General features: G+C 38.2%; 1 protein-coding gene across 1 annotated transcript in view; it reads left to right on the forward strand.

The window, feature by feature from the left end:
- The window catches only part of NRXN3 (neurexin 3), a 938,203-nt gene that overhangs the window by 412,935 nt on the left and 499,058 nt on the right, over positions 1–26,210 (forward strand). Inside the window, exons 13-16 of the mRNA XM_090141457.1 lie at positions 80–461; positions 1,804–1,994; positions 2,619–2,792; positions 14,805–14,924. Of these exons, the coding sequence (XP_089997583.1) occupies positions 80–461; positions 1,804–1,994; positions 2,619–2,792; positions 14,805–14,924 (867 nt within the window). The remainder of the gene's footprint in view (positions 1–79; positions 462–1,803; positions 1,995–2,618; positions 2,793–14,804; positions 14,925–26,210) is intronic.

Below are 26,210 nucleotides of genomic sequence, written 5' to 3' on the forward strand. Positions count from 1 at the left end.
GGGGGGGTGAAGGACTCCATAGAACCTATTACTGATGCCTAGGCTTTCTGCCTGTTCTTCTTTCTTTTTTGTTTTTCAGGCACAATGGTTGGTGATCACACCCGCTTGGAGTTCCATAACATCGAGACAGGGATCATGACGGAGAAACGTTACATTTCTGTCATCCCTTCTAGCTTTATTGGTCACCTTCAGAGCCTCATGTTCAATGGGATGCTCTACATTGACCTGTGCAAGAATGGTGATATTGACTACTGTGAGCTGAAGGCACGCTTTGGTCTCCGCAACATTATAGCTGACCCTGTGACATTCAAGACTAAGAGCAGCTACTTGAGTCTGGCCACCTTGCAGGCTTATACATCCATGCACCTCTTCTTTCAGTTCAAGACCACTTCAGCTGATGGTTTCATACTCTTTAACAGCGGTGATGGTAATGACTTCATTGCAGTTGAGCTAGTCAAGGGGTAAGTGAACATTCTGCTTTTTCTACCAGGGTTTCATTTTATAGATGAAATTTAAACTCTTGCATAGAAAAATCAGTCTCACATTTTTCTGTTTTCTGAGGTGTATGACAAAACAGTTGGATGTAAGGACTGTAACTTAAGATTCCTGATTTTTGATGTTGACTTTCTCCCTGTGGCTTAGGGAAAGGCATGTTTACAGTATGTGAAAAACAAAGTTTGAAGTCCTTTGGATTTGATTATGTCTACATTTTTTTTTCTTGTTAATCTTGCAGAAAATATGCCGAGGGCTCCGAGTTTGTTCCTTTTGTTTTTTTTCTCTCCTTCCCTGTAACTGACCTGTTGCGTTTCTGCCACCTCCATGGAAGGAATAAAGATCTTGTGGGCTGCCAAATTTGTGTTCCTTCTAGTGATGCTCAAATAGAGTGAACTGAGCTTGCTCTTGAGCCAGTGTATTCTTTTGTCAAGGCCAATAGCTTTAAAAAGGAAAAAAGTGCATTTATCAGTTGAGTAAATGTTTGTCTTGTAGTCACTGACACATCTAGACACTGTAAACATGAATTCCACAAACACACTTAACTAGTCCTGTTTATTTTAATATAACTGAGGTTTAGTCCATTTTATTTTTTAACTTTGCATGGGTTTCTGTAGGTGAGACATTGACTAACAATAAATCAATAAAAAAAAAGTCATGAGCTCTGTTGAGGTTTGAATTTTGTCTTCATTTTCTGAAAAGAATATCCTCAGGTGGATTTCAGTGTTTGAACTGTATAAGCAATTCAGGGTAACAGTCTCACAACTTCAAACTTTGTTAGCAAGTCTTTTTGGAAAAACATAAACTGATTGTTTTCCAGCTGTTTGAATAAGCATAGGATCTCATGTGAATTTTAGTGCAATATTTTGAGTGAGTTTCCCAATTAACTTTTCAAAAGGGTTACTCAGAACTCAGAATCTGGGGAATACGTGCCCTAAATAAGTATATCTAGCATTGCTCTCCACTACATCAATTGATCTTACCTATTTTTAAAAATAATTACAGGCACAGTCAGAAGTTTTTGTGGGTCCAAAAGAACTTTAAAAAAAAAAAAAAGAAAAAAGAAAAAAAAGAAAAAAAAAGGAATACTTTATTATTACAATCTGATTACTTCAAATGTAATCTCTCAAAATGTGAACCCTTACACATGGTGGAAAAGAAAACTCACCTTTCTGAATCAGGGGCTTCAATTTTGGTTAACTAGAACTTTCTAATCCAGAGACACTTTATTTCATGAATTGTATATGTTACTTTATCATCTTATCAATGCTGGAGTTGTTTAATTTTAACTGGTTCTTATTATGTTTACAGCTATATACACTATGTGTTTGACCTTGGGAATGGACCCAATGTTATTAAAGGCAACAGTGACCGTCCTCTCAATGACAACCAGTGGCACAATGTTGTCATCACCAGAGATAACAGTAACACACACAGTCTAAAGGTGGACACTAAGATGGTCACTCAAGTTATCAATGGAGCCAAAAATCTGGATCTTAAGGGTAAATTCTACAAGAATGACATTTCCCCACCCCACTCTTTATTTCAGCAGGGCTTAACCAGTAAGCTTGAAAACACTATGGGTTTCAGAACAGAAAATCTGGAATTTTCAGATTTTTGGCTTTCAAGTTCATTTTTCACTTTCTCTGTTTGGCAGTTTCCATACCAGAATAAATAGTTCATCGTGAATGATTTTTTATGTTTCTTTTTGCTTAGAAATTGATGACCAATATGAGGTTTTTTTCCCTAGATTAAGTGCAATTAAGTTTCTGTTTGTTAGGAACAAACAGATGAAGTTAGGGCTATACAAGGGAAATGCATTCGTAATTACTTCAGTTTTAGAAAATGACATGAAAGACAGAGTTGTGTGAGGGCTCCAAGTGAGGGTAGTAAATGTTGCTTTAGGTTAAGTTAAGATTTGGTTGTAGTTGGATGTAGATCAAGGACACCAGTCAGACAGCATGTATGCATATTAAATAGCCAGAAATGACTTCTGGACCTTTACAATATCCTACTTTTCTTTTAACCTTTCCTAAGCAGATGTTTGACTCACTAATTTTGGGAGTGGGGAAAAGCCAATTTAAAAGTTATGTAACTTCTTGTATGTTTACCCTTTTCTCCTGCAGGTGATCTCTACATTGCTGGTCTAGCTCAAGGCATGTACAGCAACCTTCCAAAGCTAGTGGCCTCACGTGACGGATTTCAGGGCTGTCTAGCATCTGTGGACTTGAATGGGCGTCTGCCTGATCTAATAAATGACGCTCTGCACCGCAGTGGGCAGATTGAACGTGGATGTGAAGGTATGACTGATTTCAGAGTGGTTCCCCTCTCACGTGCTCTTCTCTTCTTTACTGCCTCCTGTGCATCTATTTGTCTACTTTATAGTCTATTTCATTAGTTTGCTTTCTTCAAGAAATCCTTTGCTGCAATCCATTTGTGTTTCCACACATTTGTGTTTCCATGGGGAGACTATAAGTTGCCTCATCATCAGCTTTTCTCTTGACTATTAGTACCTTATGAAGTGTTTCCAGAAATAGAAGGGCTAGTACTGAGTTGGACTACTCTTGTGCTATTCTTAGAGTAATTTATTAATGTCTTAATACTATGAAAGAAAACTTGAACCTGTAGTTCACTAGTGCTTGAGAAAGTCCTCTTTCTCTATTTCTTTTTGACACTTGCATAAATAATTATTTTGAGGACCAGGTAGAGATAAGGAAAATGGACAGGAGTGTTAGTAATCGAAGGGTGAAGATCACACTATAACAGAAATTCTTTGTTGAGGAAGTGGGTTTTCAATAAAAGCATTTGAGGCTGTTCCCCAACGTTGTCCTACCACCTGGAAAACTTTTTTTTATGGAAACAAATGTGTTGTGACTTCTTGAAGCTTGTAAAGAGCAGTGGTTTCTTGAAGCTTCTTTTGAATAATTTACTGTTCTTGTTTAGTTGCCATTTTCTAAAATAATATTGACATCATCAGCAATCACATGTTTATTATCAATTCCCATAGCATATGGGATACTTGGCATAAAAAAGTCCAGGGTTCTGCTGGTTGGGTTAAATGAAAGTCATGATTGTGTCTAGCTCCACTGAACACCAATCTGCTATGTTGGTTACTATTCACTAGAGGAAAATAGATTTTATCAGGAGAGATTTATAGTTTACATGTTCAAGATGTTTTCCTAACTGGTCTTCACAGACATGAATTTACCAAATGAACCATGTCAAGATCTCAGGTTACGTCATATTGATATATTGACACTTGTCAAGACTGTCCCTTCCTAGGACTCAAAGTGCCATCTTAGAGCCATCTTTAAGTACCCAAGAAAAACCAAATTGGCATTGCAATTAAATCCAATCTCTTAATCGTTTATATGCCTTCCGGTTGGCTGGGAACTCCTGCACTTTGGCCCTGTTGCCACACTCCCACAATAATACTCTAGTTTGTGAGAGCCCAATCAATGTCAACTCCAATTTCACAGTATTGGTAAATTCTGCACTGCTTTATGCTGTTCTTCTTTCTGCCTTTCTGCAGCTTTTAAGTGTTAACCACACTGTTCCTTGTGGAAGTGAACTTAGTATAACAGAACTTGTGGCTTTGCCCATTTGTAGCTGAGCTACATTGCTAAAAGAAGAAATGTATCTTTGCTGTGGTGTTATTTCTGAGGTTCGAGGAAAAAAAAATAATCCATTTGGGGTTTTTGAAAATGTCTTTTCCGATTACCTTCAGTGCACTAAAAGCTCCTCTTTAACATTAGTGATTTCTGGTAATTCTTCTATTTAAAACTAGCTTAATTGGTTGGCTGTATAGTCAGTAGTCTTTCTCTTTCAAGGATTTCTCATTAGATGAATCTGTTGTTCTGGGTGTGCCTCCAGAATGGAATATTTCCCAGAAGACTTGACACCATTGTAAGAGCTATTGGATTTCCTTCTTCTTGTACACAGTGCAGTTCCTTAGTCTCCTAATATCCAGGACTACTTAATGTCAGCATATGGTCATGTAAGGTGGCACTTATTTTGTATGCATAACTATCTAGTACCTGCAGCGTAGCTGCCTGGATGTGGGGATTATTTCACTCTCATAAATGTAAGGAGCGTTTCCCTTCTCTTATAAAGCACTTGAACAAGGTTCAAGTTGGAGGCAGCTATAAACCTAAAAAGTAGATAAGAAGGTGAATTATGGCCTTCATTCTGCTAGAACTTACTCTTGCAATTTAACACCCTTGCTTTTTTTCCTGAATTGTCCATGTTCGGTACCAGGGGAAGTGCTGGAAAGGCTGACTTTTTTTTTGCCAATGCATTTAGGATTTGCTAAAGTAATAATAATAAAAATGTTACCAGATGACTGTTTCATTTGATTTTTGAATTGCAGCATTCTTTATATCTTTATCTCATCATGTGCTTGTTCTAACAATTTCCATTTGTGTTAGACATGCACTATGAGTGGTGCTGGAGAGCTTGAGATAAAAGATTTCTGCACTGTGGAGTGTAGGCTAGAGTTGGCAGATGGAGGAAGTTATTCCAGATGATCTTATTGCCTTCCCAGAAAGTAAATCAGTACAAACTTCAAGTCATCTCTTCCTTGAGTCTAGATTTCTAATCAGGTTCATTTGCTGAGTTGTCTCATTTCCTGCTCTTAGTAGTAAGCAAATGGATGAATCAGAATTTATTCCATCCACAACAATCAAGACTAAGTGACTTAGTGCTTTTTCATCACTGTTCCTGATAGAAGTTAAGTAGATGTCTGAAACTCCACAAAAGAGTGAATATTACCCTAACTGTTAGTGGGTACCTCTTGCAGTTGGGATGGTTTTCCTTTTTCTCTATGCTCATTTCCCGTTTGTTCTCCTATGTTTTCTTTTCTTTTATTTGTATATCATTGTGCTGCTTACTACAGGCTCTAGAGCTATCTGAAATTCTAAATTATATCATTTCCCTCTTTCTCCCCACAAAACAGAGCCAAACACTAATGGCAGTGGTTAAAGAACATTTTTTTTTTTTTTTTTTACAAAGCAGTTTCCTTTGTGTCTTAGAAATGTTGCTTCTGTTCCTCACCTGTCCCACTGAAAACAGCTTCTCACAAATGAGATTTATTATTCCTTAACCAGATGGTGATTTTGCTCCAGATGTTTTGGGACTTTTGTCCTTATTTAATCTTCTTCCAAATCCTGCAGTAAAATAAAAATGTTGTGCTGCTTTCCTTAAAATATTGTAGTTAACCTTTTGAATTCACTGGTGTGTGAGAAGCATGAATGACACAGGCTGGATAATCAGAAACACATTTTGTGTAACAAGCAGAGTGTGGAAAAAAAGGAAATCTAATCTCATGCTTAAAATCTCACAGCAAGATAATGTCAAAAAGGATTTTACTCATCATCTACTCAGTAGTGAAACTTTGAATCTGGTGATGGTTCACTTTCCTCTGTAGAATCAGAGTTCGTCCAGTGAGGAGAGGAGCATTTGTTTACTCCATGATAGTTTGACAGTTCTCCTATTCTTTATGATTTTGTATTCCATTGTTACTTTGTTACTGGATTAGGGAACAAATGTAAGTTTTGTTCCTGCTCAGCCATCAAGAAGATGAGGAAGTGGGCAGGTGAAAAAAGTGCTTGTTTGTTACACACCAATTACTCTCTTAGAATGTGTCTAGAAAGATGTATAGAGAAGTGGGAGAAACTCTTCCCATTTCAAAGTTGTTAAACTTCATACGAAGCACAAAATTTGCATCTGTGCATGCCAGTTGAAGTTTATTAAGGTTTTTAATGTAAAACGAGAAAATAAAAGTGAGAGCTACCAATCTCTCTTCAGTATCAGTAATTAATATTAGAACTTTATAAGAACAGGGTGATACAAAGGGGTAAGTATGTAGTTCTTAAATATCCATCTTTTGAACCATAACAGGTCAGTATTTGGGTGTTTTGTTGTTCCCATTGTGATGTATGATAAAAAATGTGTAACCTTCATTGGCAGGGGATTCAGGATTTGCTGCCCGTATTCCCATCTTTGTCCTCATACTTTTTCCATGCTGAAAAAGAAAACTTAAAATCACTGTAGTAGAAACCAAAAATCTACATGACTTTCTCATAATATGAATTCTCCATTTGCAGAAAAATAAAAATTAAAAAAAATCTGTGCCCAATAAAAGACTATCAGTGGTATTATTCTGTTTTGCTTTTTTTATACTCTGCAATTTATGGCAAGCTTATAGTTGATCTCCAGTAAGTCTTGTTAGCTTCATTGTTCTCTTTTGCTATGATTTTACCACTGATAATAAGATCATGTTTGCCTATAGGAAGAAATGAGCTTGCACTGCTGTTATATCTGTTGATTGCTCTGATGAGATTGCCAAAGATTGCATGGATTTAAAGCTCAAGGAGTCGTCTGTTTACCTGATGATGCAGGCTTTTTTAAAAGCATATTGAAATTTCTGAGCATAAAACAGCTTATGAGAAGAAAGCCTGTTTTGTTGTTGTTTTGGTTTTTTTTTACTGTCACTTTCCATACGCTGTTAAGTTCAGTTCTGGGGCTAAACAAAGGTTATCTTCTTCCAGAATTATCAATCTCCTATGGTTTGCTGGCAGTGAATCCACTTTGTCCAAAGAGCCAAGACAGTCTATGCTCTTATGACAGACAGCAAATTTATGTTCAGTTCTTGAGTTTGGATGTAGAAACAAAACAAAAATATTCGTGACTACTCTTCTGAAAGTCAAGTAGATTTTTATACATAAATGGATTCCAAGTATTTCTCAAATGAAGCAAAATCTAAAGTATCAGTAGATGCAGAAGAATTATTGTTAAAAATGTGATATTTTCCTTTTCCTACTCTGTAAATTGTGTGTCCCTGTGTGTGAATTAAATGCATTTCCTCCCTCTCGTGGTTTTATTTGTTGCTTGTTTTTTGCTTTTGTTAAAGTGGTAATGAGTAAAGGTAGCCGTGTCCCTCAGTGCCCTTGTTGCTTATGTTGTTCTTCCTGCATGTATTGATTATGTGCATTGGTTGTGATGGTGTTACACTAATTACTTTTATTTATTTAAAGTGATGGCACCCTGGTTTATCTATCTTTATACTAACCTGTTGTTTATTGTTTTTGCTTTTCTGTTTTGTTTCGTTTTTGTTTTTGCTAACAAAGTTGAGTTGACCAAAGCTGACCTGCAAGGTAGAGAAGGTTCTTCTTCCCCATTACTGGTTTGGACTGAAAGATGCTTTTATGTAACATTTGGTACCTTTTTACTGGATACAGTCACGCCTCTGAGACTGGAGGAAAAAGGCAATTAGTACCTCTGAAGGTGACATATGGGTTGAAGAAGGACATGAAGATGTTTTTTGTTGACCTGAGAGGTTTGACTGTATCTATCTCTGTGAACATGTGTAAGAGCGCAGTTTGATTTCCTGAAATGGTTGATGGTTATTCAGGCAAAAAGCAGTTCTGTATACAGATACAGAAGCTCATCAGAGTTGTGCAAGATAGAAGAGAGAACTTTACTATTGATTCTTAGGAGTGAGACTAGACCATGAAAGTTAGTTTTGTAACTTAGAATGTGGAAGAATAAAAACTAACCAAAACAAACAAATGGAAAACACCCAAATAACAACAAATCCCATGGAGATATCTGTATGGAACTTAAGTTACAAAATAATCTACTAACTACATATCCCCTTATTAGTTAATGTCATTTTACAAGCCATAACTGATCAAACATGAGTACTAGCTGAAGTAATCATTCCTGATTAGCAAGTACTTTTATACGTGCCTTTTTAAACACTTCTAAGTCTTTCTTACAACTTTCTACTAGATATCTTCTTTATAAAAAAAATGGAAACTAAGGCTCTTTCATGATGTTCATCTTTACATGAAATTTTTACTGATATATTTTTATTATTATTATCTGCTAAGAGATAAGAGTGATGTTAGAGGCTGCTCAAATGCTGAAGCCTATGTGGATAGTGTTAAAATACCAAGGCAATGCTAGTGACAGAGAATAACAAGAATAACTTCAGTAGAAAAGGGGGGAAAACTGGGAGGAAGACAGCAGAATCTCTCTGGCCAGATAGCAGTTGAGAACATACCACTTTAATCACAGAAAAGATGAGGTGCTGGCAGGAAACCAGTTTGAAGGCTAACTCCTAGGAGGTATATAATGAAGGAAGGATTAACAGCTCTATTACATACAAATGCCCTAGATCCTTAGAAGTAAGGGAGGAAATCTGCTTGTTAGAAATTTATAGTGTTTTGATCCTATAGCTACCAGAGATATATTTTCTAGGGTGTTGGAATTGTATCCTTTTTAAACTTGACAATGAAAGTAGACTTCCCAGCTTATCTGGGGACTACACTATAGCTAATTAATTTGTTCCTGAATGTTGTGGAAGCTTAAAATGTTCCTTCTTTTAATAGAAAAGGAATAAATTAATTTAGGTGTAAGGGGAAGATGGGCTTTACGTACTCCCTCTGTTCAACAGGCCTGAAGCTGCAGATGGCATCTGTTATGATATCAGCTTAATCATTATGAAATTTTGCAACTAAACCACAGGTTTATTCTAAGGTTTTGTTGCGAAAGAAAATACATAGTTTTTTCATCCTGACAAAACTTTATAAACACCTTTTCTATTCAACACACTTATTTTGAAGATGTGGCAATGTTGCTGTTCTGATCTAATGCATTAGATGCAATTTTCCATTTAAAATATTCCTGTTCTATATTCCAGGAGTTGATGGGTAGCAATTATCTTTGCTTCAGAATGTTGCCTGTTATTTTTTTGCATAGTTTAGTTCTCTATGATCCCATAGAAAAGGGGGAAAAAAAAAAAGGGAAATTGGGGGAAACAAAGAAAATTTTAATGAGTAATTGGTTTGTCTGTTTGCAGCTATTAATATGCAGTGGCACCCAACAGGTGAAAATATTGAAATCTGAGATCATTTTAATTTTTGGGTGCATGTGAAACATCGAATCTGCATAACTTGGTAGCCTAGAGGAAGGCAGAAGTTTTTGCTCTGTGCATGTACAGCCTCTGACTGTGGCCACTTTTTTTCTGGCATCTTTGCCTTATTCCCAGCTGTAAAAGGTTGAAGTAGTCTACATTACAGAAGTGGGGGATTTGGAGAGTGTTAGGTGCTGCTTATAAGAGGTTTCTGAAGTTTATGTAAATGTAACCCTCATCCTTTTCCACTTACAAAAGGATTATATTTGAGAGAATATAAAAGGTGCATGGGCTGGGACTAATATAAGTAGAAACATCATCCTGGAAGTATGCTGGGGAGAAATTAGTTCTAGAACTGAGAGATCCTGTGCCATTCATTCAAAATGTGACAGGGGATGTGAGAATTAGGTTAAACATCAGCGACTAGTTCTTTACCATGAAAGCAGTAAGGTGCTGAAATGGGCTGCCCAGAAAGGTTGTGGATGTCCCGTCCCTGGAGGTGTTCGAGGCGAGTTGGATGGGGCTCTGGGCAGCCTGGTCTTGTATTAAAAGGAGAGGTTGGTGGCCCTGCCTGTGGCAGGGGGTTTGGAGTTTCATGATCCTTGAGGTCCCTTCCAACCCTGGCAATTCTGTGACTACTGGGTGTCTCTGACAGCAGTTATTGTAACCTTTTCCTTGTGTGTCTGTCGGACTTCAGAACACATGCATGGGAGGTTTTGTTCAATTTTTGACTTCCAGTGATGTGGATGCAACATGAAGAAGAGATCTGGGAGCCAAACAGATTTGCTTCTTGGTTTTGTTTTCTAGGAGTCCTCAGAACCTAAAAACTTGTTACAGCTGTTGAGATTCATTCTTGCTTGATTTCATTTTGGTATACAGTCCTTAATTATATAAGAATATCTTCATTTCAGATTACGAGACTGATCATATTTACACCTAAGGGGAAATATTTCTTTTGAGTACATAATGTGGATTACTGCCTTTTCAGGAAACCAACCTTTGCTAAATCTTGACTAATTCAGAACACGAAACCCACCAGACCATGAGCCCTGATAGCACAACTTCTGCACTGCTTTAACTTGCAGTGGTGAAAACTGTGTTTCCAGTTGACTGTACTTTTCTTGTTCACATATAGCACTTTCAGTCTTTCCTTTTGGCTTTTATTTTCTGTGCTTGAATGTTGTTTACTTCCATGTCCCCTGTCATATCTGATCAAGGCATACTCCCTTTTATGCAGTTGACTTTTTGTTGTGTGTTTTGGTGTTCTTTTTTTCCATCCTTTACCAGTGTCATGGAATTATCTAGATGTGTCTGTGCCTGTGACAGGGGAGCAGCAGGCCCACCGGCCCGAAAGGGGGAAGGGAAGGGTAGGGAGATGGGAGCTGGGCCTAAAAACAAAACAGTGGCAACAATCTGAGGAGGAAACTTAATTTGCTAAATATGATATCAGAATGTAAGATAACACAATATAATATAATTGGAATTGAGGCTAATAAATAAAATGAGAGAGAGTGTCCAAAACTGAAGGCCTAACTCTGAATTGAAGACGAAATGGCTGGGGAGCACACCACACACTGCCAGGCAGCAAGAGAGTGAGTCTGGTGGCTTGCTAGCTTTATCTTTCCCCTCTGAATGCAAATGCCTCTGGGGTATGTAATTCTTCTCTTCTGAGAGCCAGGTGGAAAATCAGTGGTTCATGGCCATGGGGCATTAACTCTTTAACTCCCAGTATTTACATGATGTTATGGTATGGAATACCAGTAACAAAAATTTCTTTGTATATACTGTGAAATTGGAAAACGTATTGGGTTTCACTTAGTTTCCTCCTTGAACTGCTCTAAGAACAAGTTGTAGAATAGAATTATATACTGCTTAATGCTTCTGATTTCCAAGGCATGATTCCTCTTTAAAAGTTGTATTGAGTCCATATATTAAATTCATAATATCACTGGTTACAAAAGAGGAGAGAGAAGGGTGCTGTTAAGAGAAGATTATAGATTTAACATGAGTATGAATTTCCCATCATAATGTCTAGCTGTTAGTGATAGTGATTTCAGGTCTTTATGGCATTTGCACGTTATGAATTGTAAGACAAAGAAACACCTTCTTCTGCAAAGACAGATGTTGTGTGTGTGTCTCTTTCATATCTCTTCCTAACCTCTAATCTCTTTGCTGATAAATGAAAGAGAGGTGAGAGCTGTAGACAATTTAGAGACTCAGAAAGTGAAAGTGGACTCGTACCATTGAACCTTGCATATTGCAGATCTTCTTACTGAAGAAATAACATGAACACAAATGGTTCTTTCTAGTGGGAATGAATTTTTAGTGCAGAGCAAACCTAGAATGATTTGCTTTGGCTTAAAGCCTATTGCTAGTTATGATCAAAGTATGAGACATTTGTGTTATAATCCTGCAGGTGTTTTATAAAGAAATTGAATTCCTTATGTAACTTGAAAGAATGTTAAATGCAATAATGTATCTTTTTATTCCTCAAGTTCCTTTCACTGCAAAGAGCTTATAAGTGACATAGCAGGAATGACTCCTCTTGCAAGGCAGGAGTGCCCACCGGTTGGGTGAAACATGACAGTTGTAGTTGTGCACAGCAGTAGAACTCAATATTTTTTAGTTTCAGCAAGAGAAACCAACTATACAGCTAAAAGTGCCAGGAAGAGCTAGAGAGGCAAAGTAATTTTTCCCAACAAAATATGGAAGAGGAATTTGGCTTCTGTACTCTTCTAAAGTGATTTTCTTAAAATGCTCAGTAGCAAAAACTTTTAAACTATAAATCTAGCTATGTAACTTGGAAGAAAAGTAGGATTTCGAACACTTTCCCAAGAAAATTTGCAAATTATGAGGTCCTGAACCGTTTTAGAAGGAATTGAAGATGGAGAAATAATGATTAAATGTCACGTGTGTGGAATTCTGCTTTGCCATTACATGTTGCCAATTCCCTGCCTCTGCTGGTAGGTTTATACTGGAGAGGAGGAGACAGAACAAGTCACACTTCTGCTAGCAGGATTGCCGTTCTGTACTGGAGAGTTTTCTGTTCTTATTCTCTGTGTACTACCTGCTCATTCCATGTGCCCATTAGAAAGTGGATTAAGAGACTGTGTCAAGCCCAGCTCCAAACAGATAATAAAAACAATACTTCTGAATAAAATGCAGTCAGGGGAATTAGCAGGTTTTGTCAGAATGTTTCAAATTCAAGGAGAAAATATAAGTCGGTATGCATTAGTTAATTAACTGTGTAGTGTGACTTATTGGATGTATCCAGCATTATGCAAAAGCTCAACCTGAAACTTTGCTTTATGAATAATTCTAGAATGTTGAAAGTGTTACCAAAGGAAAGATAATAAAAATGGGCTTGAACTCTGGCATTGGTGTTTTAGAATCAATTCTATTGCTACAGTTTGTCTTCCTTTCCTTGTTAATTAGCACTAAAGGGCATGTGCGTGGTAACAGTTTTCATTTTGTAAGCCTTCCTGTGCTTCTGTCACTTTTGCTCCTTAATCCAAAATTTTTGCTCCAAAATCCTAATTCCCTGTGACATCCCTGTTAGTTGCTCTGAACAAAATTCTGTTGCTACAGATGGGGGATTATGACACCAAGCAAGGACTGTAAGCAGCAGAAATAGCTGAACTCTCTGAGACAAAGATGCTTTTACCATGCAAATAGCCTGTAGTACTGAGAAGTGAGGCGAAGCATAATACCCAGGATCTATGCTGTGCCGTCACAACAGCAGATTTGACTTCAAGCTTTCTTTTATTGTTAGCCTTCCAAAATTCCTCATCAAATGGTGCTTATGGATGGTATTTTTTCTCTTGCTCTTTTAAAAACAGCTTCATCTTCACAGTTGCTTTCTGTAAAATGCGATACAGAAACTATTTTTGTGGCCATAATTCAAATGCTTTGGCTTTCTAGTCTGACAGCACCTCCAGCCACAGTTATTAAGGCTTCATGCAAGCTTACTCCTTGATTTCTAGTATCTCTCTTGTGGCACCTGGACAGGGGATATCACCAGTCTGATGATGCCCATTATCAACTGCAGTTACTGATTAAAGTGTTCTCAGATAAGTGCAGGAAGAGAGAAGAAAAATTGTCATTGAAAATGCTGTTCTGCTCTTCTTCAATGAGTTCTTATCCTCAGAAAACTCAAATCTCAAACAAAATGAAAACTAATATTGTATTTCAGATTCTTAAATTTCATCCTTTCTTTTCTTGGATCAGAATAAGTTTAGAGTAAGTGTCAGACCCCAACCTGATGTGTATCTGTCTGGTTATATCTGTGACTTTTATAAGTATAAAGGAAAGGGAGAAATGAGTACATACATGTATCTGCCAGCGTGTGCCCTACAGTCTGTCAGCACTATGTAAACCTAGAGGTGGTCTGTTCCCCTCATGCTGTGCTGATGAGACTACTGGGATTCATACAGCTGCAGATGACTTGAGTAGGAAGAATAGGTGTGTGGAGGGGAAAAGTATTGAATAACTCTGCACAACTTTCTTCAGGTATGGTAACAAGCTGTTACTGTGTCTGCTGCTGTGTCTTCTCAATAGGTGAATCTTTTTTCTCAGGGGTTTTGTTGCCTGCTCTTGTTATCTGCACTTTTCTACTTAGAAATTCGTTGTGCTTTTTTTTTTTTTTAACAGTATAACATATAGTGGAATAATGCAGCTTCAAAAGCTGGCTATCTACTTGTGGATGACAGATTGTCATTCAGAGTCCCTCTGATGTGAAGATCGCTCTTTTTGCTGTTATCTTGGCTGTGCCTTTGCAATTTTATCTGAGTAAAGATAGCTCCAAACCAGAGACAGTGGAAGACTATTCTGTTAGTGATGGCTGCATCTCCCGAAGGCTATGGAAAGCTGTCCAGTTTAGAAAGAGAAGTCTTATGGAGTTGTTTGGTTGGTTGGTTTTGTTTTGTTTTATAACATTACATTTCCAGAGGAACCTACAGAATAATTCTTTGGATAGGATAAGGCATTGTTCATGGACCTATTTCCTAGCCTGTGTTCCTGCAACAAAGAAATATAATAATTCAGGGGAAGCACATGCACCTGGCAGTGTTTCAGTTACCCTGGCACGTTATCATATTTCATTATATACTGCTTCGGGTGAGCACAGAACGTGAAGTTAGGCCTGCCTAACAGGGGATGTTGCTGTTCACTTTTCTTCTTCCTTGTGTGTTACAGTTTGCTGCTTTGTTGTGCAGTGTACGATTGTCTGTGTGCTCTTTTACTCAAGTTTGTTATGTGTCTAAGAATGGAAAACTGTTTCATTAGTACTTTTTATGTACTGCATGAGAATGGTAGTGGTAGTGATGACTTGAAATTGTTGTGGGCCTCACTATTCTCTCAACTTTGTTTCACTCTGTTCTTGTCATCCCTTCTTCAGGACCAAGCACTACCTGCCAAGAAGATTCCTGTGCAAATCAGGGTATCTGTAATCAGCAGTGGGAAGGCTTCACTTGTGATTGCTCCATGACTTCATATTCTGGGAGCCAGTGTAATGACCGTAAGTCATTTTTTTCCATAGATTAGAGCACAGAGAATACACAATTAGTTTTACTTACAGTGGAAATAAAGTCTTTCCAGTGGTAAATCCAAATTTTGTTTCCTCAAAAGGTTTCTTGAAGCATGCAGCAAGTTATTTTTCCATTGCTAAAATGAACATGTGGAAGTATATATTTGATATACGTGTATTTTGGAGGTGGTTTTTGCCTTTGACAACCAGATCAATGATAGTAATTGATGTTAATGGAATACTGAGTTTAGAGAAACAAATTGACTTGTGTGTATTATGTATACTATTAACATAGGTACAAAATATCTATATCTTGTATACTGAATTATGCTTTGATGTTTTCATTCAAGCTTTTCTGGCAGAGAAACGACATTGATATAAAACTGCTTAGCACTGTTCTAGATTTTCTGTATGCAATGATGAATGTTTAGGAATTGGTTGCTAGTAACAGTGTTTTGCTTCCTTGTATTCTTCCCAAAACATTGGATCTTATGTTATTGGCCAATGACTACTAAGGTAAACTTGCTAAAACAGTTAAACAAAAACCTGAAGCCCTCCTTTGGCCCTCACATGTTTGTCTGTTCATTCTGATAAGATATTTGCTCCTGGAAGCAGGAAGCAGATCACATTAGCTCTGTTTTCTCTCAGCTTCTGTTAAGCAGGTGGCTAGTTCCCATTTCCTTCCCTGCTCCAAGGCATGGAAGCAAAGAAGCACACACCATCAGTGCTGTAATAAGCATAATTGTAATCATCAATAATTTGGCTTATTGTGTGCAGAAACTTTAAGGCTGGAAAAGTATGACCACCTGCATTTCATAAGCTGCTGCTTTTGATTATGTATATTTATGAGAGAATTTATTAGGAATAACAGTAAGGTGTGTGATATTAGCACAGTGTCATACCTGTATCCTTCTCCTCGGAGTCTTAGATATGGCTGAATTGATGACAAAAATGACAAACTGTTTAACAAGTATTCACAGTCTGTTCCTGCTGAAGGCCAGAAAGCCTGCATTTCTGTGACTCTTTCATCAATTGAAATGTTACTTGAATTGCTCTCCCCTTTCTCCCAGTATAGTTGCCTCAAACAAGTATTGAAAAGGCTGCTCTGTGCTTCAGCACTGGCTGTATAAGAAGGGTACTACAGACACAGATCTAGAGGCTCCAGTGTCAGATCTGTTTTTAGATTAATTTGGAATCTAGAATGACTCAGTTCGGTCTAAAAGAAACATTTAATATCAGAGCAACAGGATGTGACACTGATTTTCTGCATTTTTGTTTTAATTTTTTTTTTTTGGGGGGGGGAGAGCAGAATAAGAGGTATGTGAGGGGATCTGGAAACCCTGTTGGACATTCAGCTCTCCATTCCTGCACCCCTCTTGTTCAGAGAGTTCAGTTTAGTACTGCTAAGCATAACACCTTAAAACAATGGTGTAAAATAAGTGCTTCTTTGGAATGTATTGGACTGTATTTAAGTATGTGATGTGGAAATCTCTGAAGAGAGATACTGCAGTTTTGTTTCAAATGTGTTGGACTTCACATCTCCAGAATGCTCTAGTGCCTTTGTTAGGCTGTTGTTAATGACTTAAAGCAGGTTCTCGGATGTCAAAAAACCAGGTTCCCATGGCTGTAATTGAAGATTCCTTGTTGCTTTTTAGAGCTGATGTTTAGAAACCATGCAGATCAGAGGTGGTAGTTCAATTGAAGAGGAGGTGATTTGAGCAAGGTAGTAGTCAGCTTCCTAGTATCTGGCCTGTCTGGTGATTTAGAAATGCTGACAGGAGGTTGTGGGTTTTAAAATGGACTGGAAAGGTAAGTCACATGGATTCCTGAAACACAATGGGACTTCAACCAGGATCATCAAAACGTGCGTATAACCTTCTTGTGTATTCTTTTTTTTAGTGAGTCTTTGCTTTGTATCAGGACATTAAAGAAAGAGTTGTGTTTTTGGTTGCCTGCTTGTTATGAAGTATTATGGATTGTGGGGAGAGAAAAGTTTTACTTTCTGTTCTCATCTGTTAGATACGTTTTTTATGATACATGCAGGCATTTATATGTTAATTGAGTTACATGTTCTTTAGATTGGATTCATCATAAGTGATGTCAAGTGTAGATTACTTCTGTGTAATCTAAAACAAGCAAACCAAAGTGTTCCAAAGTGTTGCAGTCTGTGCCATTGTGTAACTTTGAGCAGATGAGGTACCAGAATTGGAAGTTAGCCCATTATATTAATGAAATGCTTTCATGTGAGGGAGTTGCATCCTATCTAGTTAGTTAATTGAAGCAAATTCTTTACCGTGATCTCAGATGAAATAGTATTCATTACAGACTCCAGATAACCTCAGATGTCCAGCTTTAGAGATTCCTAATCTTGTTCTTATGTGTTTAATCAGACATGGTATTTCCTTTTTGCACACAGATAACACATTTAAAAAGGAGGAAAAAAAAAAACACTTCAGCAATCTAGCTACTGGAAGTGATTATAATGCATGTCAAACTAGATAATTAAAAAAATACTTGTTACTTGATTCCTCCTGCAGATGGGTAACACTGGGGAGTCAAGCTTACCAGGAGAAATTGCCAGACTAACACAAGTATGTATTAATGGAGGCTGTTTGTCTGTAAAAGATCAATAGCCTGCAGCAATGACGAGTGCAAGGAGAGTATAAAGCACTTTTTCAAACAGCTTCTTTTTGTTGAAACAGTTAAGTTCATCTGCTGACTATTGATTTGGTCTTTGGGGTGAGTGGGTGCACTATTTGTTTATTTGTTAACTGTGGATTGTAATATCTACTTGATTTAAAAACAAGGCTTCAGTTTATTTGGTAAAAAGCAAAGGCAGCTGATGTTTGTCTTTTTGCATGTATATCTTCACTTGCTTCCACTCTGCATAGCTGTTGATAAACAGAGCCGTTTTCTATCCTTCTGATTGGATTGTTTGGTTAAGAAGTGCAAGAAGTCTGTTCTTTTTGCGTAATTAGTTATATTTTTCTCCCTAAGATTCCTTTCTGTGTGATGTGTAGCCTATATACTCCTTTTGTATTTTGGTGAGTCACGTTTGGAGGAGGAAAGAAGGTCATGGTGACTTTGTTCTTCCTATGTTTAGCACTATCATAAGAAGAAGTTGTGTGAATTTCAGTTCTGTAATTGCAGTCAGTGAGGCTTAGAATAATAGAACCATTGAATTGCTCAGTTGGAAAAGACCTTAAAGATCATGAAGTCCAACTACAACCTAACTCTAACAACCCACTGCTAAATCATGTCCCTGAGTGAGTATCAAAGATCTTTTTTTTTTTTTTACTGGACTTTGAAAGGAAGAATATATAAAAAATAATAATAAACAAAAAATAGATAAAATCTAGAAGTAATACATCGGAGAATACATCAGAGTAAAGCACAAAATGTTTTGGATCAAATGAGGAAGAATGAAGCTGGCCTTATTGCCATGCATGTGTTTTGGATATGGAGCAGGGATGCCAGGGTAACATCCATCCTTCTCGTGTCCTTCCCCTACTCCACATAAGTGAATGAATACGTGAGTAGATTGATGTTTCTGGAGAATGTAGATTGTAGACTACCTTGCCAAAAGGTAGTGGCAGAACCAGTTTTCCTCATTTCTGCTTAAATAGTATGGCAGAATAGTCATTAGAGGAGACTGCTTATAATAGGGAGAATAGCTAAATTTATTAATTGTTTCTTTATAGTGATAACTTTATTCTGACATCCATGCAAACCATTTGTACTCTACTCTTATGTAGTTTGTTTCACTGAGCAATTATAGCTATTTCTGCTGAGGAATTCAGATCCCCATTTGGGAGATAGTCTTCCCTCTCATCAATATTTTGGTTTTGCTGCCATCTGGTCCAATTTTTGTCCAGACTTTGACAATGCTTCATAGCGTTGTATGCTGCCAGCATACTCAGCTTAATTTACTTACAGAAACCCTTTTCATTGTTTGTATTTGATTACTATTCAATGATTTCTAATGTGCCTAGCTTATTGAGTCAGAGAGCAAGAGGTTGCTAGCGTGTAGAAAATAAATCTGTATAGACTTCATTAGTCATGCACAGCTAAACCAGTCAGCTGTTTAAATATCAGCACACTGAGGGATTTGCCTTTGATACTACAGAGACAGGCACCCTACATTAAGCAAGAGTCACCTCTGATTTATCTTGAGTGAATCATACTTCTTCGCAGCAGGTCAGGCACCCTGTCTAATTTTTGCTTGCCTCCTCGTGATTTGCCCTGACTTACTGTGATCTTTTAGGTGCCCTCTACTATAACTTGCATTTTCTGGCTGATGGCTCATTTGAGTTCCTATCTTAAGCCTTTGGGGTCTTCTGTCTCTGAATGAACTTACCCTCCCCTCCTTCAAAGAGGAGGGAAATGCAACTGCAGACTTCATTGCATGATGCAAATTGTACTATTGTGGTTTGGGTTGTGAACCCTGCTTTTACAATTCATACTGCTGTTTATTTTCATTTGCACTGCAACTCCAAGATTTGTAGCATCTTTAGAGCAGTGATGTATCTGTATTTTTTACTAGAGCACCCTGGACATTTCTGTTGCTTAGTAATAACCTGCTACATAATTGCTTTAACATTTGGCTAGCTTAAGAATGCCTGTTGCTTGTATTTTTACTGAAAGGCATTTCCCCTCCCTTGAGTAATAGCTGTGAGAATGAAATCAGATTGCAGCTCAAGAGCTTGCTTACCCCAGGTGCCCTTTGGGAGTCATTTAGAATGGGTACTGTTAAAATCAGGGAGGAATTTGGGTGTTCCTGTGCTGGGTGAGAAAGGAGTTAGAGTGACAGATGCTTTTTAGAAATCACTGCTTCTGCACTTTTCAACACCTCTTCAAGGTGCCCTGACAGAAAACTGTTTCTTTTTTTTTTTTTTTTTTTTTTTTTTTTTCCAAATGTGAAAGCTAGCCAACTTTATCCTTTTGTGATCCCCAAATTGCAGCTAGGTCTCTGGTGAGTGATTTAATTACGATTGCTTCAACAGCTTGGCAGAAGAAGCATTTAGGATGAGAACTGCAATCAGTCACTGGTATCTGTGTGCACCTGTCTGCTGTCAGCACATAAGCTATGGCCCAGCCATACTACAAACTTCAACAGGACAGAAGGGAAGCTTTCTACAGGTGGCAGTGATGACAGCTTCAGTATCAGCCTTGGAGAAATTTAAGTAGTTTCTTAATTCTCTTCCTGACACTGGTCAGCAGCTATGCCATTTTCATAGACATGTCAGAAGAATGTTCCCATAGTGCAGCTCTGTTTTGATCTCATCTTTCACTGATGACTGTATTTTTTACGTGATACTTTTTGATCACCATGGTTCTAATTATCACTTTCTGTGTTGTAAGCAGCTGAGTGAGTGATACTGAACATTTTGCTGCATGAAAGTACTGGTCTTGGAAACTGTTCCTTAAGTAATGGCACATTCAGAGCACGATCTCTGAGGGGGCAGTGATGTAAGTTGACAGCAGTAACAAAAGAAATGTGGTAAAAAATAAGAGTATCTGGTTTGGTTCTGTCACCCCCCAGTCCATTTACTGATGATCTCTAAGCCTATATTTCCACTAAATGTAAGTTAGGAAATAAAGTAATTTAAGCTGTCAATGTAACAAGGATTTGATGGATTTTAAATGCAGCTGCTTCCTTGTAATATCCTATATGTGCCCATATTTCCTTTGGGAAACAGTGTATGTAAAGACTCCAGGAAAACATCGGAATAGGCTTCAACCATCTATTTTATTCTTTTAACATTCTCTTCTTACATCAGCTTGTGTATTGAAGTTGTTACAGTAGTGAGTTTGGAAGTTGATGGCTAATGTAATATTGGATTTTCTATGCAAAAGTCATCTTGAGCTTCGTAACCATTATTTTGATTCCGTTTCATATAATGCTGCAAAACTTCTATATTCCATTCTAGCACCCCATACTCTTGATGAATTTTATAGCAGGTTTCATCAACATGAGATATTTGGGCACCTTACCACAGCAGATGATATTTGAATTTGAGCAGAGAAACAAACTGTTGCAGAAGCCTGTTAATCTGTTTGCACCTGTTCTGCTGCTGATACAGCAAGATACTCCACTCACCTACCAAGGTGAAGGCACGGGCAGTTTCTCTTTAATTGTTGCCTCTTAGTCTCCCGGACATGGCTGGTACTACAGATTATGGAAATTTGAATCTCATGTAAGGTCTACTTTCCTGCCTGGAAGCTCTGGCTTGTGGTAGTTTACTATGTTGTTTTGCCCCACCTGAGTTTCTCATCTTTGCAATACTCAATCAGGTGAAATGTTTGTGCTTTTAAGTCATTCTTGTGAGTCTAACGTGTGGTGAAGAAAGTGTAATGGTGTTAATGAGATGGAATGGTGTTCACAATGCTTTCCTGGATAGCACGAAGCTACGTTGTAGCACATTTAATTCCTTGTGCCTGGGGGGTTTGCAAGGTGATTCTGAGGCTGCTCATGTGGAAAACAGTTTGCAAAGAGGAGCCAGTGTTAGTGGGTTGGTGGGAACAAGTAGATGAAGAATTTGGTCCTTATATTTCATGGACTAGATTTTGTTTGTAGCAGTAAAATTATTTTGATTTCAGTGAGTTAATTTGAGGTCTATGCCAGTATCACTGAGATCGCTGTCTGGCTTGGAATGCCCTGATTCCATATAGCAAATAGGCCAAATTATATTAACATATATGTGATATGTTTTATACTTTAGGCTGAAAGCTATCTTTAAGTTCACAATAAATAGCATGGACAAATATATATCATAATGTTTACAGGGCACATATTTGAGAGTGCCAACATGCAAAGGGGGATGCAGGTAGTGCTGGAAATCTTTTTCTGCTTGCTAGCTTTTGAGCTTTCAAGGCAGAAGGCTGGAGTGAATGGGAGGGAAGAGAAAACTTGTATGCTTATTCTGTTTGGTTTTTAGAGGGAAATACTGAAAGGAAAAACAAAGGCTAGAGGAATGAGATATCCTGAATGAGATTCTCATTCATTATCCTGGCTGTCTAATATACTAATTATTGCCTGTCATTGGAAGAAGGCTACCTATTGATCTCCAGCTGAGTTTAGCCGTATTTGGGGATATATCTTTGTTACATTGCAATCTTGTTACCCAGGAGCTGGTATAATAATCTCAGCTGTGGAACACTGGGGATTCGATGCAAAACCTTAATTACAGTTATCTTAATAATAGTCCCTGAGGGGCAGGTCGAAAGTGGCTGTTTAGGTACCTGTGAAACAAGCTGTGCATGGAGGAGCATTTTTTTAGTGAATTTGATTATTTTTGTGGAGGTGTTCTTCTGCATGCTGGTATTTAAGTGTGTGCAAACCATGGGAGCAGAGCATTGCACTGACTGCAGATAACTTTTGTTGTTTTTGAAATATTGGGGTGACAAACTTCTCTGGAAGGAAAAGCCCTTCAGAGAAAAAAGGGGTACAGTAATCAAATGACAGGACTTCTGTTGGAGGGAAATGTTTCTGTTGCATGCGGGGTGCTTGGCTGTAATCTTGAGTGAGATTGGAGCAAGAGAAAGAAATGGCTCTTGCCCCAGAAAAGCAGAGAGAACATTTGATCTTTGTACTATGCTTCTCTGAATGCCTCTAGACTCAACCTGAGGTTTTGTTTGTGTTCACTGAAAAACTGTCTCAGATAATATAACTGACCTCAAGACCAGAGTATCTTGACTAGATATTGGATTTAATAATACACCTGCCAAATATGAGCATTTTTTTTCTATCAAAGAGAATCCAGCATGTTGATTTTTGAAGAAAGTGTGGTTGGAACTCTATTTCTCCTTTCTTTTTTTTGTAATCTAATTGCAGTGTTTGACCACAGCAAAGCTGGTGTCAGGTTTGCTGGCTTCCCATAACTATCTGTCATATTTTTTTTCTTCTTTTCTTTTTCAAATTGCACTAAATGACCTTCTGTCTGTTACTTCTCTGCCCTGCTGATCTCAGGCAAATGATGAAGATAGATAGCAATATTAAAAGCCATCCATCATATGGTTTATAGGTCCCTTAGAAGCACCTGTGTCTTTAATAGTTTGTCTGTCACAGATATTCCCATAAGTGAAGACCACAAAATGCTAATATTGGTAATACTGGCATCTCTTTTTAATACTGGAGACTCCAGCAGTCAGGCGTCTTGCACCTGGAAATGCAGGCTGTCATTAAAGTGTCTGTGATCTGGGGTTTAAATTAAGGATCAGATCTCAGCTAACTACGTATTACAGAAGGCAGATCTGTTGCTGACATCAGTAAAGACTAAGCTTTCTGCTTTGCATTTGTAGCACTTGAGTCGGTTGTGTTGCAGTGTATAATGAACTGAGCAAGGTCAGGCTTTTAAGCCCTCGTCTATGTGAGTGAGTAGTTCTCAGAAACACTGACTGTGAATCTGGCTGCTGGCAAACTGCTGTCAGCACTTTAGCTACTTGACAAGAGGTAAGAGGAAGTCTGGTCTTCAGAGCGTGTGCATGTGAGAGGGAAGTCCATGGGCATAGTGTTTGACTTTAGAAAACATTTAATCACCCAATGGGGTATGATGTTCTTCAGTAACAGCGCTATCCTCCCTGTAGCATCAATACGTGGCAGTTGATTTGCTCATACATCACAGATACTTGAAATACTTGTCTGAAGTGTTGCTGAGTTGTGCTCATCTGCATGGTACATTAGACCAGATAGGGCACCACAACAATCCAATCTGTTTAAATTCAGGATGGGCCTGGGTTTCTCCATGTAATGCTGCACCACGCAGTGCTGCTGAATGGAGAAGATCCTGAGAATTACCTTGTTCCAAATGGTTGCACTTGTTTACTGAGTGCTGAGGTGAGACAGAACTATCTATGCTTTTTGTTTAAACACAAATTGTATAAGTGTCTAAGTGATTGTACTGTGAGTAAAAAAGGAAAGAAAAAGTAAACAACACATTTTTTCTATTTTGTTCCAGCTCTGGCTAGAAAGGGCTGAAGGCCTGAACTCTTTACCTCATCTGCTGAAGTAGATTATTCTGATGAATGCTTTAGACACTAACTAGTTTTTTTTTGTCTTGGGAAAGCATCCTAACAGAGATTCACTAGAATATGGAATTACTACTGAAGGTTCTGATGCATGGAAGATTCATAAGATCTGGTGGTTTAAGCTTAAATTAGGCACACTAGAGAATATACTTGTCTCAGATATCACACAAGAGACCTATAGTAAATTTATGAGTTAGTCAAAGTGGTAGACAGTTTAAACATAATGCCTGCTATATTTTAAACAAATTTCATTCTAGAGACCAGAGTGAAATAAGAATGAAGTATTTGCTAAACTGGAGATATTTGAGATGTGTCAGGATACGGGATCAATTCCATTGCCCTGTGAAGACCCCTAACCTCCTTTAGAAGTTATGGTACTTGTATGCTTTCTGTTGCAGAGATGAATTTCTGAGTTCAGTCACTGAAAGAGAAACTAATCCAGTTTTCATATTGCCTTCATTGGTGCTAGGAAATTCTTCTGTATGATCGGAAAGATGTGAATGAACAGGGTAACTTAGGTCACTCTCACATGCTCTGTAAGCAAGCTTCCGTGCTTGGGAGCAAATACAGAATCATAGAATTGCTTGTGTTGGAAGGGACCTTTAAATGCCATCAAGCCCAACCCCCCTGCAGTGAAGAGGGACACCTACAGCTAGATCACATTGCTCAGGGCCCTGTCCAGCCTGACCTTGAATGTCTTCAGGGGCAGGTTATCCACCATATCACCTGTGCTGGTGCCTCACTACCCTTATCATAAAATACTTCTTTCTTATACCCAATTTATATCTCCCCTTTTAGTTTGAGACTGTTTCCCCTTGTTCTATCACCATAGACACTGCTAAAAAGTCTGTCCCCTTCTTTATTATAGCCCCCATTTAGATACTGAAAGGCTGCTGTCAGGTCTCCCTGGAGCCTTCTTTTCTCCAGACTGAACAACCTTAGTTTTCTCAGCCTGTCCTTGTAGGCGAGTGTTTCATCCCTTGCATCCTTTTTGTGGCTCTGCTCTGGATGTGCTTTAACAGGACAGTGTCTCTCCTGTTCTATGAACTCTGTGTGTGGGTGCAGTACTCAGGTGAGGTCTTACAGCACAGACCTGCTAGCCATGGTTCTTTTGATGCCACCCAGGGTACAGTTGACTTCCTGGGCTCATTGCTGGCTAATGTCCAGCTTACCACCCACAAGTACCATCAAGTCCTTTTTAACAGTGCTGTGCTCAATCTTTTCATCCTCCAGCTTGTACTGATAGTAAGGGTTGTCATGACCGAGGTGCAAGACTTTGCACTTGCCTTTGTTAAACTTCATGGCTGTCCTCAGCCTGCTGCTTGAGCCTGTCTAGGTCTCTCTAATGACATCTCAACTTATCATAGATGAAGATTAAAGCACTGCACACTTCACTTGTAAGAGAAAGGCAGAAAAGATTGTTATAAAATAGACATAATATGGTAATTTGAATGATGATGACAGTGACTTAACAAGATTCTAAAGGCTAGATATCCTTGAGGGTGGAGGGTGCATAACAAATCAAATCAAGATCAAATATTAGTGAAGCTACTATAGTGTAAAAACAATAAATCACTCACTGAGGATCTGCCAGCAAGGCATCACCATGTGCTGGGTTACTCTCTGCCCAGGTGTTAAGTAACCTCACAAGATGTCCTTACTCAAGGGAAGATTCTGATGTGTGACCAGCTGCTTGCAAGAAGAATTCTCAAAGAAGTTATTAGTTTCCTTGCTATTTGTGGTGTATTGACTGATTTATAAACATACTTAGAATTGGATCTATTGGATTACGTGTCTATTATCAGTCTCTGAGCATCCGGTTTAAGACAATATGGTGATCATTAACTATCTCCAGTGAAACTTTGATTGTTATCAGTCCCAAGGACAAGATATTTCGTACCTCACTGTATGTACTAGGTCTTGGGTATAACAGCCAGGCTGAGTGAGGTAGCAAGGAGTGTACTGTCAAAGGTCCCTCAGGTATGTTGTCCACACCGTACAGCTTAGTGTTATCTGCAAACTTGCTTGATCCCACTGTTGATGTCATTGATAAAGATATTCAAGAGCATTGGTCCCAATAGTAACTTCTGAGTTACTCATCCATCTGGACATTGATCCATTGACTACTACTTTCTGGTTACAAACTTGCAACCAGTTCCTCATCCATTGCGCAGTCTACTCATCAAATCCCTATCTTTCCACTTGAGAGAGGAGGATGTTGCGGGGAGCCGTGTCAAAGGCCTTACTGGA

The sequence above is a fragment of the Phasianus colchicus genome, chromosome 5 (genome assembly GCF_987193195.1).
Source record: "Phasianus colchicus chromosome 5, bPhaCol1.hap1.1, whole genome shotgun sequence".
Classification (NCBI taxonomy): domain Eukaryota; kingdom Metazoa; phylum Chordata; class Aves; order Galliformes; family Phasianidae; genus Phasianus; species Phasianus colchicus.